The sequence below is a fragment of the Doryrhamphus excisus genome, chromosome 2, assembly GCF_030265055.1.
Source record: "Doryrhamphus excisus isolate RoL2022-K1 chromosome 2, RoL_Dexc_1.0, whole genome shotgun sequence".
In the NCBI taxonomy this organism is placed as follows: Eukaryota; Metazoa; Chordata; class Actinopteri; order Syngnathiformes; family Syngnathidae; genus Doryrhamphus; species Doryrhamphus excisus.
Window position 1 is genome coordinate 3,747,929 of NC_080467.1, and position 15,714 is coordinate 3,763,642.

At 40.4% G+C, this 15,714-nt stretch overlaps 1 protein-coding gene across 1 annotated transcript; it reads left to right on the forward strand.

Moving 5' to 3' along the window:
* The first annotated feature begins 9,206 nt into the window (after window positions 1-9,206).
* zc3h15 (zinc finger CCCH-type containing 15) lies at window positions 9,207-15,366 on the forward strand. Its single transcript, XM_058061202.1, has 11 exons — window positions 9,207-9,438; window positions 9,958-10,059; window positions 10,129-10,240; window positions 10,326-10,478; window positions 10,543-10,634; window positions 11,968-12,150; window positions 12,232-12,312; window positions 12,387-12,452; window positions 12,515-12,628; window positions 12,699-12,834; window positions 14,797-15,366. Exons 1-11 carry the CDS (start codon window positions 9,364-9,366, stop codon window positions 14,988-14,990), a joined length of 1,308 nt encoding a protein of 435 aa, XP_057917185.1. The 5' UTR covers window positions 9,207-9,363; the 3' UTR covers window positions 14,991-15,366.
* The last annotated feature ends 348 nt before the right edge of the window (window positions 15,367-15,714 follow it).

Here is a 15,714-nt window from a genome sequence, read left to right on the forward strand (position 1 = left end):
GTTCTGCTGCTATAGGGGGAGCTAGTTGAGTTGTTAGCTGCCTGCTAAAAAGCCGACCAATCACAACGCCGACAAGTTGGAGGCACTCGGCCTGCCCTGCTTCAACTCCAGTTTCTGGACTGGGCTCGGCATTGAGGGGCGTTGGGGGTCCGCCAACCAAAGCAGTATCGAACAAGTCATGAGATTGTGTACGTAATGAAGTTAACGCATGCAAATGCAAACATAAAAATCAGGATGTTGCTGTGACTAATGAGGCCCTGGTGTCGATATCCATCCACGCCGTGTTGTTAATGCATGTGATTGATTACGCTCGCCGCCGCCGCTGCTGACTCGCTTGATGTTCATTCTACGTTTATTTTTAGTGAGTGCCGAGCAAGAAGTCTGTTAGCATAATCGATGGGGGCCTCTGACAATATTCTACATGTGCGCTGCTAATTGGCCCCCAAGTCAAACTGCGCCTGCCAGGGCACATCAGCCAGAATTCATCTTGATCAAATACTCCACAAAGGCACCACGCCGCCAAACTCACTCCTACATCAACCACAGTTGGTTATTTGCAAGCATTTAACACGTCTGATCACACAGGAACGTCAATCACCTTGCCGGAAATATTCATTCATTCATTCAATTTCTACCACTTAGAGGCGGAGTACACGCTGGATAGGTGGCCAGCCAATCACAGGGCACATATAGACAAACAACCATTCACACTCACATTCATACCGATGGACAATTTGGAGTCGCTAATCCGGGAGGAAACCGGAGTACCCGGAGAAAACCCACACAGAGATGGCCGAGTGTGGGATTGAACTCGTGTCTCCTAGCTGTGGGGTCTGCGCGCGCCAGAAATATATACTGTATATTATTTACTACGATAATCCCTCTCCAATGGGCCTTCAGTGGTCCCACACCCAAGCCTGAATCCCACTCATAGGATTCCTTCAAGGGTTATTTCCATAGTTAGACTAGAGAAAACCTTTTAACATTATTAGAGCCCTCCGGACACGAAACAACACCCCTATAGTCACCTTGACGTTGAGGGAAAAAGGAAAATAATCAGTTTTTCTCAAAGTACGACAAGCAGTTTTCCAGTCATTTATTCATTTTCTACCGCTTATACTAACGAGGGTCGCAACCATGCTGGAGCCTACCCCAGCTGGTGGGGTACATCCTGGACTGGTGGCCAGCCAATCACAGGGCACATATAGACAAACAACCATTCACACTCACATTCATACCTATGGACAATTTGGAGTCGCTAATTAACCTAGCATGTTTTTGGAATGTGGGAGGAAACCGGAGTACCCGGAGAAAACCCACGCATACTTACTATATACTATATACTATGTACTATATACTATATACTAGTATATACGGTCCTCATTCATCGCCATGGTATGTCCCACATCATAAGATGAGCTTATGTTCACCTCCCTACTAGTGTGGAAGTGGCGTTTGAAACACCTGTATCGTCCCCACATCCACACACATTCCATGGATTCCTTTTGGAATTTACATATGGAATATGTTGCCACAACATCGGAAACCTCTTTACCACCTTCAATCACCTACAAGTTTTAACATGATTAGAGCCTTCTAGGCATGAAATAACACCCCTATAGTCACATTTACACTCTTATTAGCCAATATAGTAGACAACTAAAGAGAAAATTCATTCATTAATTTTCTACTGCTTACCCTCACGAGGGTTGTGTGGGTGCTGGAGCCTATCCCGGCTGTCTTCGGGCGAGAGACTGGTCGCCAGTCAATCACAGGGCACATATAGACAAACAACCATTCACACTCACATTCATACCTATGGACAATTTGGAGTCGCGAATGAACCTAGCATAACATGCAAACTCCACACGGAGTGGGTGGAATCGAACTGGGGCCGCCGTGGAGCCGTAGCAGTTTTTCTAAATGAAAAAAACAACACAGAAAAACCAGTGACCGATGCACGATCGTTCCCGCTGTAAAAAAAAAAAACACTGTAAAAAACTTTACTTTCACTATCTCGGCTCAGTACACAAAGTGGGAAGTAAGTCTTCACTGCTTAAGGGAGCGTCATACAATTGTCAAAAAATCCCAACGATCCCTTATGATAATGACCGCTGAGCTTGGTTAGGGTTTCCATGCAAATATTTAAAAGGATTTTTTTTTTTTAAAGTTCTGAAGGTTTGAGTGTGCGGCATCACAGGGGACGCCGACGCCTGACTTGAAACTTTTTAGTGGGTGAGCTACTTGTGAGCGAATGAATGATTAATAAGAGGTCAAGTCAGCATAAGATGATACAAAGATGCTGATGAATGTGCCGTCTTGAAACAGAATACTTAAGTAACAACTTCTCTCCTGTCTGGCACGTTCAACCGCATGACAACATGGCCGCCGTCTTCTTCCTGCGGGTGACAGTGTGTGTGTTTGTTGCCGCATAAACACTCCTTAAGAACTTCCTCTTGGGGCACAAATCGTTCCAAATTAAACACTCGCACTTTTGCACAAGACACATAGATGTAGCTGTGTTCAAAGGGGTGTCCAAAGTGCAGCCCGGGGGCCTTTTGCGGTCCAAGGCTGTTTTTTAAGTTGCCCTTTAACAAACCTTTCATACAAAACAGTCATTCAGGGCTGCACGGTGGACGAGTGGTTAGCGCGCAGACCTCACAGCTAGGAGACTGGGGTTCAATTCCACCCTCAACTATCTCTGTGTGGAGTTTGCATGTTCTCCCCGTGCATGCGTGGGTTTTCTCCGGGTACTCCAGTTTCCTCCAAAAACATGCTAGGTTAATTAGCGACTCCAAATTGTCCATAGGTATGAATGTGAGTGTGAATGGTTGTTTGTCTATATGTGCCCTGTGATTGGCTGGCTGGCCACCAGTCCAGGGTGTACCCCGCCTCTCGCCCGCCCGAAGACAGCTGGGATAGGCTCCAGCATTAGGCGACCCTCATGAGGATAAGCGGTAAGCGGTCATTCACTTATTCTCACAAGGGTGCTGGAGCCTATCCCAGCTGTCTTCAGCCGAGACTGGTGGCCAGCCAATCACAGGGCACATATAGGCAAACAACCATTCACACTCACATTCATACCTATGGACAATTTGGAGTCGCTAATTAACCTAGCATGTTTTTGGAATGTGGGAGGAAACCGGACTACCCGGTGAAAACCCACGCATACTTACTATATACTATATACTATATACTATATACTATATACTATATACTATATACTATATACTATATACTATATACTATATACTATATACTATATACTATATACTATATACTAGTATAAATGGCCCTCGTTAATCTTATGATGTGGTATGTCCCACATCATAAGATGAGCTTACATTCACCTCCCTACTAGTGTGGAAGTGGTGTTTGAAACCCTTTCTTACATTGGATGCTAACTACTTAGCTGTCAGCTAGGTGCTTTGTCTTTATCCGGAGAAAACGGGGAGAACATGCAAACTCCACACAGAGTGGGATCGAACTCGAGTCTCCTTGCTGTGAGGTCTGCGCGCTAACCACTCGACCGCCGTGCAGCCCTGAATGACTGTTTTGTATGAAAATGAATAACTGAATGTTTTTTTTTCTTGTTAAAGGGCAACTTAAAAAAACAGCCTTGGACTGCAAAAGGCCCCTGGGCTGCACTTTGGACACCCCTTTGGAGTGTCTGCGTGCTAACCAACATTTCCTTCCCTTTTATTTAAGAGCAAACAACTTCCTGACTGCTTTACTTTCTTTCACCATCAAGCAACATCTAATTAGCTGTAGCATTATTCATCGTTATTCATCCCCTTCAAGTACTCATAAACCCCCCCACGCCCCCCCCACTCCCACCCCCTGGGACGGATGCCATTGCCCCCTTATGTGTGTGTGTGTGTGTGTGTGTGTGTGTGAGACAAGTGCTGACAGTCCAGGCGCCCGGCTCGGTACAAGGTCAGCATCTGTGAGCGCAATGAGTGTGTGTGTATTGGGGGGGCGGGGGTAAAGGGGGGGGATTAGACAATATACCACCTGTGCCCCCTGCCATGTCCGCTCCCAGCAGATGCTCTGAAAGTCAAACACACACACACACACACACACACACATAGTGTGAGGAGTGGCATGCGGAGTTGTGAAAGTCAGGTGAGGTTAGTGGTGGTGTGTTCAAAGTATCACATCAAAAAGTACCAAAGTATCCAAAAATGGGTCTGAGCATGCTTGATGGGAGCGTTTCCAGGAGAACATCGGTGAAGATGGCTTCACTAAGGGCATCAGCTGTCTGGAACTGATGGCCATTTTTATAAACTTCCCTTGCCATCCATTCCCAAATGTTCGCTATGGGATTTAAATCAGATGAACATGCATTATGGTCCAAAAAAGTGATGTTATTCACGTTCTTCTGTTGAAGAACCCAGCTGTCACCACACAGACCAGGGCCCTTAGTCATGAAGGGATGCCTGCCGCAAGATTCGCACCTCACCGGCTGCCGTTTGACGGCCCTGCACCAACTGAAGTTGCATTGTTCCACTGAATGAAAAAGCACCCGGATCCATTCTTTGTGCCGGGTAGAGAACATCTCATATGGGATCATTTGGACCGTCATCTGGACCGTCATCTGGACCATCATCTGGACCATCATCTGGACCATCATCTGGACCATCATCTGGACCGTCAAGGTTTTTTTCTCATCAGAGAATAAAACTTTTTTCCACCTTTCAATGTCCCGTGTTTGATGCTCCATGGAAAAGTCTAAACGGGCAGTTTACAAAAAATAAAAAATAAAAAATAAAAAATAAAAAATAAAAAATAAAAAATAAAAAATAAAAAATAAAAAATAAAAAATAAAAAATAAAAAATAAAAAATAAAAAATAAAAAATAAAAAATAAAAAATACAAAATACAAAATAAAAAATAAAAAATAAAAAATAAAAAATAAAAAATAAAAAATAAAAAATAAAAAATAAAAAATAAAAAATAAAAAATAAAAAATAAAAAATAAAAAATAAAAAATAAAAAATAAAAAATAAATTTAAAATTTAAAATTTAAAATTTAAAATTTAAAATTTAAAATTTAAAATTTAAAATTTAAAATTTAAAATTTAAAATTTAAAATTTAAAATTTATTTAAAAAATGTAATTAATATTTTTTACAAATTAAACAATATTAGGAAAAGCAGGAAGTGAACAAATGTAACAGTTACTGATTGTAAAAGTACCAGATGGAGGGGTAGGATTTAATAAGCTTTGCTTCTTCCTACTCCTTTTGGACATGTGGAACTGGGAACTGATTATGGGATATGAAATAAAACCATTACCATTACCAATATTTCATGTATATTAATGTCGAGTATAATAGGTAGTATGAAGTAAATGAATGGGTAACAAATGATTTGAGTTTACAAAAAATTAAAACATGTTAAAACAAATTTAAAATTTGTTTTTTAATTTTTTTAAATATTAAATTCAATAATCAAAAATAGAAAATAAAAAGCAAAAATAAATTAATAAAATAAAATAATAAAATAAATATTAAAAAAACAAACCATAAAGCAGAAAGCAGAAAGTGAACAAATGTAACAGTTACTGATTGTAAAAGTACCAGATGGAGGGGTAGGATTTAATAAGCTTTGCTTCTTCCTACTCCTTTTGGACATGTGGAACTGGGAACTGATTATGGGATGCATTCAATTGTAATCTGATGCATGTTCAAATGAAATAAAACCATTACCATTACCAATATTTCATGTATATTAATGTCGAGTATAATAGCTAGTATGAAGTAAATGAACGGCTAACAAATGGTTTGATGAATAATTGATGGTAGTATTAATATTGTAGTAAGCGGCCGGTTGTGTTTGGATTGTTTGCACCATAATAAAAACACAAGTCCAAAGAAAAAGCATGTTCATATTTATATTTGATACTTGAGTGGCTTCATGTCCCGATTAAGTTTGACTTTAGAGGAATATTTATCCAGATGGCAAAAACATCTTCAAGACTTCAATCTTTTATACAGTAAGAAGTCATGATTCTCTTGCAGGGATGGAAGTGTAGTGTGTGTGTGTGTGTGTGTGTGTGTGTGTGTGTGTGTGTGTGTGTGTGTGTGTGTGTGTGTGTGTGTGAGACAGACACAGGACGTCGTCCTCGTGCGCGTAGGTGAAGATTTGAGAGACTTGTGGTTGGTGCCGATCCACGGAGTGCGTCTTATTGCATGAATAATGAAGTAGGCCTGTGACGTGGTATACATTTTTAATGGCAAGACGTTTACTTATCCGTCAGTAAACGGTCTCCTCCCCTCCTCCTCGTCTGGACTTGTGGGACGCACACGTACACACACACACACACACAAATGCTCATGTTTAGTGGTCGTGCTGCATTCAAGTTGAAAATGCCATTCAACCAAAAACGTCCAGTTTGGCTCCCGTATCAGATAACATGTAAACAATACCCAATCCCAGTCCAGTTTAGTCCTAAACTCAGAACCATGTAGTACAGGAATCCCTCATTTACGGTGGTCGTTGGTTCCACACCCACGACCCAACCAGCAAAGTATCCATTAGGGATAATGCATAAAACCCATTGTTAGCCTACAGGTGGCTACAGGTGCCCTGTGATTGGCTGGCCACCAGTCCAGCGTGTACCGTCATACACGACTAAGGCAGAGTTCCGTGTAACAAAGGTTTTTTATAATACGAGATGACTCACGATTGAGAAAAATACCAAATAAAAATAGTACGACAGAAATACTCCTGGACCGAGTCACAGTGAAAACACAATAAGAAAAAGTGCTGCCACACACCAGAAATGGCTGGACAAAAAAGACACAAAAAATACACAAAAAATACACAAGAATAGAATGTTCTGCTGAAAACCAAGTAGGAAAAATAACTAAACCTAACTAAACCATGCCTTTGCATGCGTGACAGTTTGGTCAGTTTTGGTCAAGTGAAGGATACTGTATATTGTAAAGGATACTGTATATTGTAAAGGATACTGTATATTGGTAAAGGATACTGTATATTGGTAAAGGATACTGTATATTGTAAAGGATACTGTATATTGGTGAAGGATACTGTATATTGGTAAAGGATACTGTATATTGTAAAGGATACTGTATATTGGTGAAGGATACTGTATATTGGTAAAGGATACTGTATATTGTAAAGGATACTGTATATTGGTAAAGGATACTGTATATTGTAAAGGATATTGTATATTGTAAAGGATACTGTATAGTGGTGAAGGATACTGTATATTGTAAAGGATACTGTATATTGGTAAAGGATACTGTATATTGGTAAAGGATACTGTAGTATATTGTAAAGGATACTGTATATTGTAAAGGATATTGTATAGTGGTGAAGGATACTGTATATTGGTAAAGGATACTGTAGTATATTGTAAAGGATACTGTATATTGTAAAGGATATTGTATAGTGGTGAAGGATACTGTATATTGGTAAAGGATACTGTATATTGTAAAGGATACTGTATATTGGTGAGGATACTGTATATTGGTGAGGGATACTGTATATTGGTGAAGGATACTGTATATTGTAAAGGATACTGTATATTGGTAAAGGATACTGTATATTGTAAAGGATACTGTATATTGGTGAAGGATACTGTATATTGGTAAAGGATACTGTATATTGGTGAAGGATACTGTATATTGGTGAGGATACTGTATATTGGTGAGGGATACTGTATAGTGGTGAAGTATTACTGTATAATGGTGAGGGATACTGTATAGTGGTGAATTATTACTGTATATTATGAAGGATACTGTATAGTGGTGAAATATTACTGTATAATGGTGAAGGATACTGTACATTGGTGAAGGATTACTGTATATTAGTGAGGGATACTGTATATTGGTGAAGTATTACTGTATAATGTGAGGGATACTGTATAGTGGTGAAGTATTACTGTATATTGGTGAAGGATACTGTATAGTGGTGAAGTATTACTGTATAATGGTGAGGGATACTGTATAGTGGTGAAGTATTACTGTAGTATATTATGAAGGATACTGTATAGTGGTGAAATATTACTGTATAATGGTGAAGTATTACTGTATATTAGTGAGGGATACTGTATAGTGGTGAAGGATTATTGTATAATGTTGAGGGTATTACTATATAATGGTGAGTGATACTGTATATTGGTGAAATATTACTGTATATTGGTGAAGGATACTATATATTGGTACGTTGTTTTTCCTTATAGCTGCAGATGGTTAAGTGAAAACCAAAACATAGAAAAACAATATCAAATATTTCCAATAGGAAATCCTATCAATCCAGTAAATCCATGACATGAATGTTGGTGGAATTTTTTGTGGAATAATTATAAATAAATGAAGAATGTATGAAATGTATTGTTGATGGACGTCCCACGCGGCTTGGTGTGTGTGTGTGTAGTATGTGTGTGGTATGTGTAGTGTGTGCATCATGTGTCGTGTGTTTCCTCAGCCAAGTGAAAGTGAGGAAAGTCAAGGACACTTAGGGGCTTTGCAGATGTCCTTCTGTGTTTGACCTTTGGCCTTTTAACACGACAAGCTACAGCAAACAATATTTGACTAGGAGGACCCGTCACAAAAAAAAGCTGTGAAAAAATGAAATAGAAATATGCAGTAAAATATGGAAAAAAGCATGTGAGGACTGAGATGGAACGTAGAACATCTCCCTGACGAAAGTCAGTGGAAAGTGATGGTGATTACCGTGTCCACGCCGCTGGCCGGCAAGCCAGAGCACACATGTCCGACACGCCAGATGACATCACACGGGGAAGTGAAATGTGAAATATAATGAAATCAACTTCAATCAGCAGCTGAAGCGCTAAAACTCCTGCTGGTTTGCCTGTGCAGCCTCCAGCACCAAAGCAATAACTGGCAACACGAAACCCGACTACCAAGTTTCATTATAGTAAAACACTGACATCTAGCGGCCGAACTGTAAACTGCATCATATGTGATACGGTAAAGCTGGAACAGATTATTTAATTAACAAATTAATGGAAGACTTTTTAGTTATACTATATCACATATAAAAGTTTACATTATTTAAAATGCTCTCAAAAGTGACGTAGAATCACCATACTACTTGATTTGATCATTTGGACAGAAGTGAAGTAGCGATGAGGCACATTTCCTTATTTAATGCTATGACACTCGTCATGGACCACAGTACCCGTCATGCTTCCCTTCATGACGTCATACCAGGTCAACGAATCACATGCGGCGTGGGCGGAGCGCCACCCTTGCGGCGTATTGCTATAGAGCAAGTGTGGAAGTGAATTAGCAGCACAATCCGACGTGAAAATAAAAATAATCACAACACACCTTGAGGATTTTAACGCTACACATTCAGCTGAGCCAACATGCCTCCAAAGAAGCCGGCGCCGGCCGCGGGGAATAAAAAAACGCAAGAGAAGAAAAAGGAAAAGATTATTGAGGTAAAAAAAAAAAAGAATCACGAGTTAGCATCTCAGCGTGTGCTTGACCCACGTAGCTAGCTGTCTTTTCTAACATCTCAACACGGGACCGGAATTTTGGAAATGTTTGTTTTACTTAACACGAACTGATTTCACGAACATTTTATCTCATTATTACTCGTGTTTTGGCCATAAATTGATTATAGTTAAGCTAGCTAGCTAGCTAGCTGCCAGGAGGCCTTTTCACAACGGTGGCTGCTGGCACGGCATGACGTCATAATAACCGAGTGGACCGCGTTCATGTACTTGACGTGTACTTTAATGTCACCGGAAAGTCCATTTAATCATGTCGAATGCGATTCAATCGTTTGGTAATCGGTTACGACAGACGAGACAAGACAAAGCCAAGTTGAGTTACTACTCTTGTTACCGTGTTTTCTCTACCAGTATGACCAAGTAGTCAGTGAATTCAGTACTACTACTAGATACTGCAATCTTATCTTGGCAAACACTGCCATGAAAACGTTTATGGTGTTCTAGGACAAAACATTTGGCTTGAAGAACAAGAAAGGAGCCAAACAGCAGAAGTTCATCAAGAACGTCACACAACAAGTCAAATTTGGACAGCAAAATGCCCGACAGGTAAGTAAATGTGACTCCCATGTTGTAAAATAATAAAAGTTGCAAGTAAGACTTGAAATGTGTCTGCAGATGGCCCAGGTGGAGGCCGACAAGACCAACAAGAAGGCTGACAAGAAGAAAGAGTTGGATGAGCTCAATGAGCTCTTCAAGCCCGTCGTGGCTGCCCAGAAAGTCAGCAAAGGTCGCGGTGTTCGTGTTTGTTTGCCGCAGAAATGACATGTACACGTTCAAGCTGGCTCCTCACACTCTCCTCGTCCCCCCTTCAGGCGTGGATCCAAAGTCTGTGCTGTGTGCCTTCTACAAGCAGGGCCAGTGCACCAAAGGAGACAAGTGCAAGTTCAGCCATGACTTGTCCATGGAGAGGAAGTGTGAGAAGAGGAGCGTCTACGTGGACGAGAGGGATGAAGAACTGGAAAAAGGTGAGCCGAGGTTCTTCTTGTGTTAGGGGAATCTAAGTATGTGACTAATGAGCGCTGTGTGTAGACACCATGGACAACTGGGACGAGAAGAAGCTGGAAGAGGTCGTGAACAAGAAGCACGGCGAGGCTGAGAAGAAGAAGGCCAAAACTCAGATCGTAAGACTATATGGAATATATATGGAATATGTAATTTAGTCCAAAGTGTCCTTAATGACAAGCACAGGCATTACAAGCAATGGCAGGGCAGATATAGACAAAAAAAACATTCATATTCATACCTATGGACAATTTGGTGTCACCAATGAAGCTAGCATGCATCAGATTACAATTGAATGCATCCCATAATCAGTTCACAGTCCAAAAGGAGTAGGAAGAAGCAAAGCTTATTAAATCCTACCCCTCAATCTGGTACTTTTACAATCAGTAACTGTTAGATTTGTTCACGTCCTGCTTTCATAATATAATTTAAGTTTTTTTTAAATATTTATTTTATTAATTTTTTTTATCTGGTACTTTTACAATCAGTAGCCGTTACATTTGTTCACTTCCTGCTTTCCTAATATAATTTAAGTTTTTCTTAATATTTTATTAATTTTTTTATCTGGTACTTTTACAATCAGTAGCTGTTATATTTGTTCACTTCCTGCTTTCCTAATATAATTTAAGGTTTTTTTAATATTTATTTTATTAATTTTTGTATCTGGTACTTTTACAATCAGTAGCTGTTACATTTGTTCACTTCCTGCTTTCCTAATTTAAGTTTTTTAAATATTTTATTAATTTTTTTATCTGGTACTTCTACAATCAGTAGCTGTTACATTTGTTCACTTCCTGCTTTCCTAATATAATTTAAGTTTTTTAAACATTTATTTGATTAATTTTTTAAATTTTTTATTAATTTTATAAAAAAAAATAAATGTTATTAATTTTAATTTAAAATTTCATTTTTAATTAAAATGTAATTTTTTAATTTTTTTATTTTAATTATTTTTTTTTGTCACGTACCGAAGTACAAGTACGCGGGAGTAAAACCCCAACAAACAATTTGACAGTCAATTCATTATATGGCTTAAGCTTTGTAGCTCAGATTTCGTTTTATATCATCATATCCTGATATATGCTAAGGTTCGCATCACCCGAACCAACTCACTGTGTACTTCTTATAACGACTGCCACATGTAAATAACCCACCATGGGGCCAAGCTGCAGCAATGTGATTCAGAAGGTGTGAATTCAAAGTTGTGTTCCACTCCTCATTGCCAATGATTTGTGCATATAAAAGTACTCTGAATATGAAGTACATATTTTGGGGTGTTTTTGGACGAAATTAACAGGACTTGTGTTATGTCACGTGAGAAAACGACCTGTTTCATTTGGAGCTGATGAGTGACCAGCACAGAGGCTCCTCTGATCTAGTAATGAAGAACCAACCTCCTTTGGTGGGGCGCTGAGACGGACTGATGATTGTTGATGCTGCTGGTTTCTGCAGGTGTGTAAATTCTTCCTGGAGGCCATTGAGAACAACAAATACGGCTGGTTCTGGGTGTGCCCGGCAGGGGGCGACAACTGCATGTACCGCCACGCCCTGCCGCCCGGCTTTGTGCTGAAAAAGGACAAAAAGAAGGAAGAGAAAGAGGAGGAGATCTCCATGGAGGAGCTGATCGAGAGCGAGGTAAAGAGGGAAAGCTGTGAGCGTGTGTGGAAGTGACCTTGGTCATGACGCGAGGTCCTGATGTTGTCGTCTTCTCCTCAGCGTGCAGCACTGGGTCCCAGTGTGACGCGCATCACTCTGGAGACCTTCCTGGCGTGGAAGAAGAGGAAAAGGCAGGAGAAGGTGAGGTGAAGGTCCGGACCTGCTTAGGGATGTGTCCTCCGTCGTCATGACGATATGTGCCGTCTGCTCCTCAGATAGCCAGAGCGAGGGAGGAGATGGAGAAGAAGAAGGCCGACTTCAAGGCCGGGAAGTCGCTGGTGGTGAGTTTGTGATGCCGTCACGTGTCCAAGATGATGTGCTCATGCTTAACTTGGACGCGCAGGTCAGCGGTCGTGAGGTGTTTGAGTTCCGACCCGAACTAGTCGACGATGATGACGACGAGGCAGACGACACCCAATACGCTAACGAGGATGATGAAGCCGACTATCAGGAAGAGGTGATTTAATCTTTACTCCTTTTGTGGTCCGTTTGTGCTTGTTGCTCACGGTGTTCCCTCTCACCTCCAGACCGACACCACGCAGGTCCAGGACATAGACTTATCCCGCTTCATTCCTCAAGAAGTGGACGACACGGGAATAACAGTCGCAGCCGTGGATCGCTTCACCTCCAGGAGTAAAACCCAGCAGGTGACCGAGGACAACGGTAAGCAAGCACCACATTGCACCAAACAAACCAAAATAAGAGCGTAAAGCAGGAAATGGGATCCGAGTGTATGACGAAATATATATATAGTATAGATATGTTTTCTTGTCCATAAATCTGGCTAGATCTGGTTAGCTTCATCATGGTTCTATGTCGCCTGGCAAAGGACAGTGAAACTAGGAAGAGGGCACTGAAGATGAATGCCTGTGTAACTTTCACAGTGATCTACAGAACAGGAGGTTTTCCTGATTTTTATTCCAAAATAATGTTTTTTTTTTTGGTTTCGAAAGGTGATCTAACATGTCACATTACTGATGTCTACTGACCACAATTGAATGCATCCCGTAATCAGTTCACAGTTCCACATGTCCAAAAGGAGTAGGAAGAAGCAAAGCTTATTAAATCCTACCCCTCCATCTGGTACTTTTACAATCAGTAACTGTTACATTTGTTCACTTCCTGCTTTGCTAATAGAATTTGTTTTTTTATATTTATTTAATTAATTTTTATTTAATTATATTTATTTTAATTTAAAATTTAATTTTTAATTAAATTTATTTATTAAATTTATTATTTATAAAATTTATTAATTTTTTGTCACGTACCAAAGTACAAGTACGTGGGAGTAAAACCCCAATAAACAATTTGACAGTCAATTCATTATATGGCTTAAGCTTACAATCAGTCACTGTTACGTTTGTTCACCTGCTTTCTAATATATTTAAGTTTTTATTTTCTATTTTTAAGGTTTTTTTTTTTTATCTTTTTTCAGTTTTTTTAAATTAATTTTTTTTTTTTTTAAATGTTTCATTTTTTTGTCACGTACCAAAGTACGAGGTGACATGACCATCCAATGACATAATGGGTACCATAGTAAGTGTCAATATAGTGATATATATAGCACATCATGACTGGTTCAAGACTCTTCATCCTTGTATTTAGCAAACATCAACTGCTTGTATTGTTTCTTGAATTGGCTCATCGTTGTGCATTGTTTGACTTCCTTACTCAATCCATTCCATAGTTTGATTCCATATGCTGAAACGTAGTCCTAGCATAGAAGTGTTTCAAATGTACTTCTTCCCTGAGATCATATTTCTCCTCTCTTGTAGAGAAGTATTGGATGACATTTTTTGCTAATTGGTTGTTTTTACCCTTATGCATTATTTTTAGCTGTTTGAAGATGAACTATATCAGCAAGTTGAAGTATTGGACTAGTACCAGGCTATAGTCAACCCCGGAACAGCCATCATTTTATTACTTACTGTAGCAAGGGATGAATGTACGTATATATCACATGCATGCTTGCATATTGTAGTATAGTCTTTAGTTTGTGAAATGTATCCAGTAGAAGCAGCGTCATCAGGTGATATCAGTACCGTTATGAAGTACTAGACCAGGGGTCGGCAACCTTTACTATGAAAAGAGCCATTTCACCCACTTGCCCACTAAAGAAAAATAGCCTGGAGCCGCAAAACGTTGTATGTTTAAAACAACATTGGAGGGGAAAAAAAAGACGAGTTGGAGTACTCTTGCTAGTACTGGAGATAAACTTTTGTTTTTAAATGAGCTCTAATTTATTTTTTAGAATCGTCAAATAACTCATTAATAATAATTAATAACTCAAAGTATTACTCATTTTCCTTCATGTTAACCTGTCAGAGAGAACTGGATAGCATCCTGTCTGCTCATTCAGTCACCAGTCAGAACTCAGTCAGGATGCATTCATGGTCTCACACAAAGTTGGATTTTTGTAAACTCATAAAGACGTGCATTTTCACCACACGGGTGCTAAAAAATATTCAAGCATTGCAAAGGGAGCCGCAACAAAGAGGCTGGAGAGCCACATGCGGCTCTGGAGCCGCGGGTTGCTGACCCCTGTACTAGACGATCCAGATCACCAAGCCAATATGGAGTGCACTCACCTGAGTCTTCCGGTCGTCTCCTGGTTTTTCTTCACAGGACAGTTGAATGGAGCTTGTGGCGGCGCCGAAGCCAACGGACCGTCGGGGGCTGAGGGTGGCGGTGAGGCTGGAGGAGGCGAGGAGGAGGAGGACGACGACGACGAGGAGGTGCCGGTGGATGAGAACTTATTCACCGGAGAAGATCTAGAGGATCTGGACGAGGAGCTGAATACACTGGCACTGAAGGACTGATGGATGCATGGACACTTCAAGAGACTCTGTAATAAAGCCCGCTCATATCGTGTCATGATTGCCCGACTCCGTGTTCCATGTATTCCTGCCGTGTTGACTGAGGAGCATGTCGTGCGGCTGGGTGGGCTCGCCACCACCAACCCGGTAAAGAAGTTCTTCTGGACGCTTGGACCGCAAATGTACAGTGCTGATTCTGTTCTAAGAAACTCGGCCTGTTCTTAGCAAAAAAAATGAAAAAGTTCCCAAAATCTTGTATTTAACCTCAACTTTCCAAACCATGGAATTGTTGACTTGGATCATGTGTGCCTGTGGACAGGTCGTGTGATTGGAAATGTTGTTCATGTCATTCAACAGGAATAAAATACTGTGCATCCGACTCTCATTTTGATCCGCACACAGATTCCCTAGCATTTAGGGTGTGATTTGGGGATTGTATAAATCGTACCAATCCTCCGTTTACGGCGCTTCTTTGGCCCAACTTGCACCTCCACCCAGGCCTTTGTCATTGGCCTCAAAACAGGCCTATTCTAACAATAAGCCATACTCCACCTAAATAACGAGTACACCATGACAGTGGAAGCCTGGTGTTCAGTGTAGCACAGGGGTCTCAAACACGCGGCAGGACGCTAGTTCAGGCCCCCGCCTTGATTATGAAAGTTTAATGTTAGTGTGGCCCGCTCAAGTTTGATATGGATGCTGTATGGTATCATGTACCCAGAAAAAA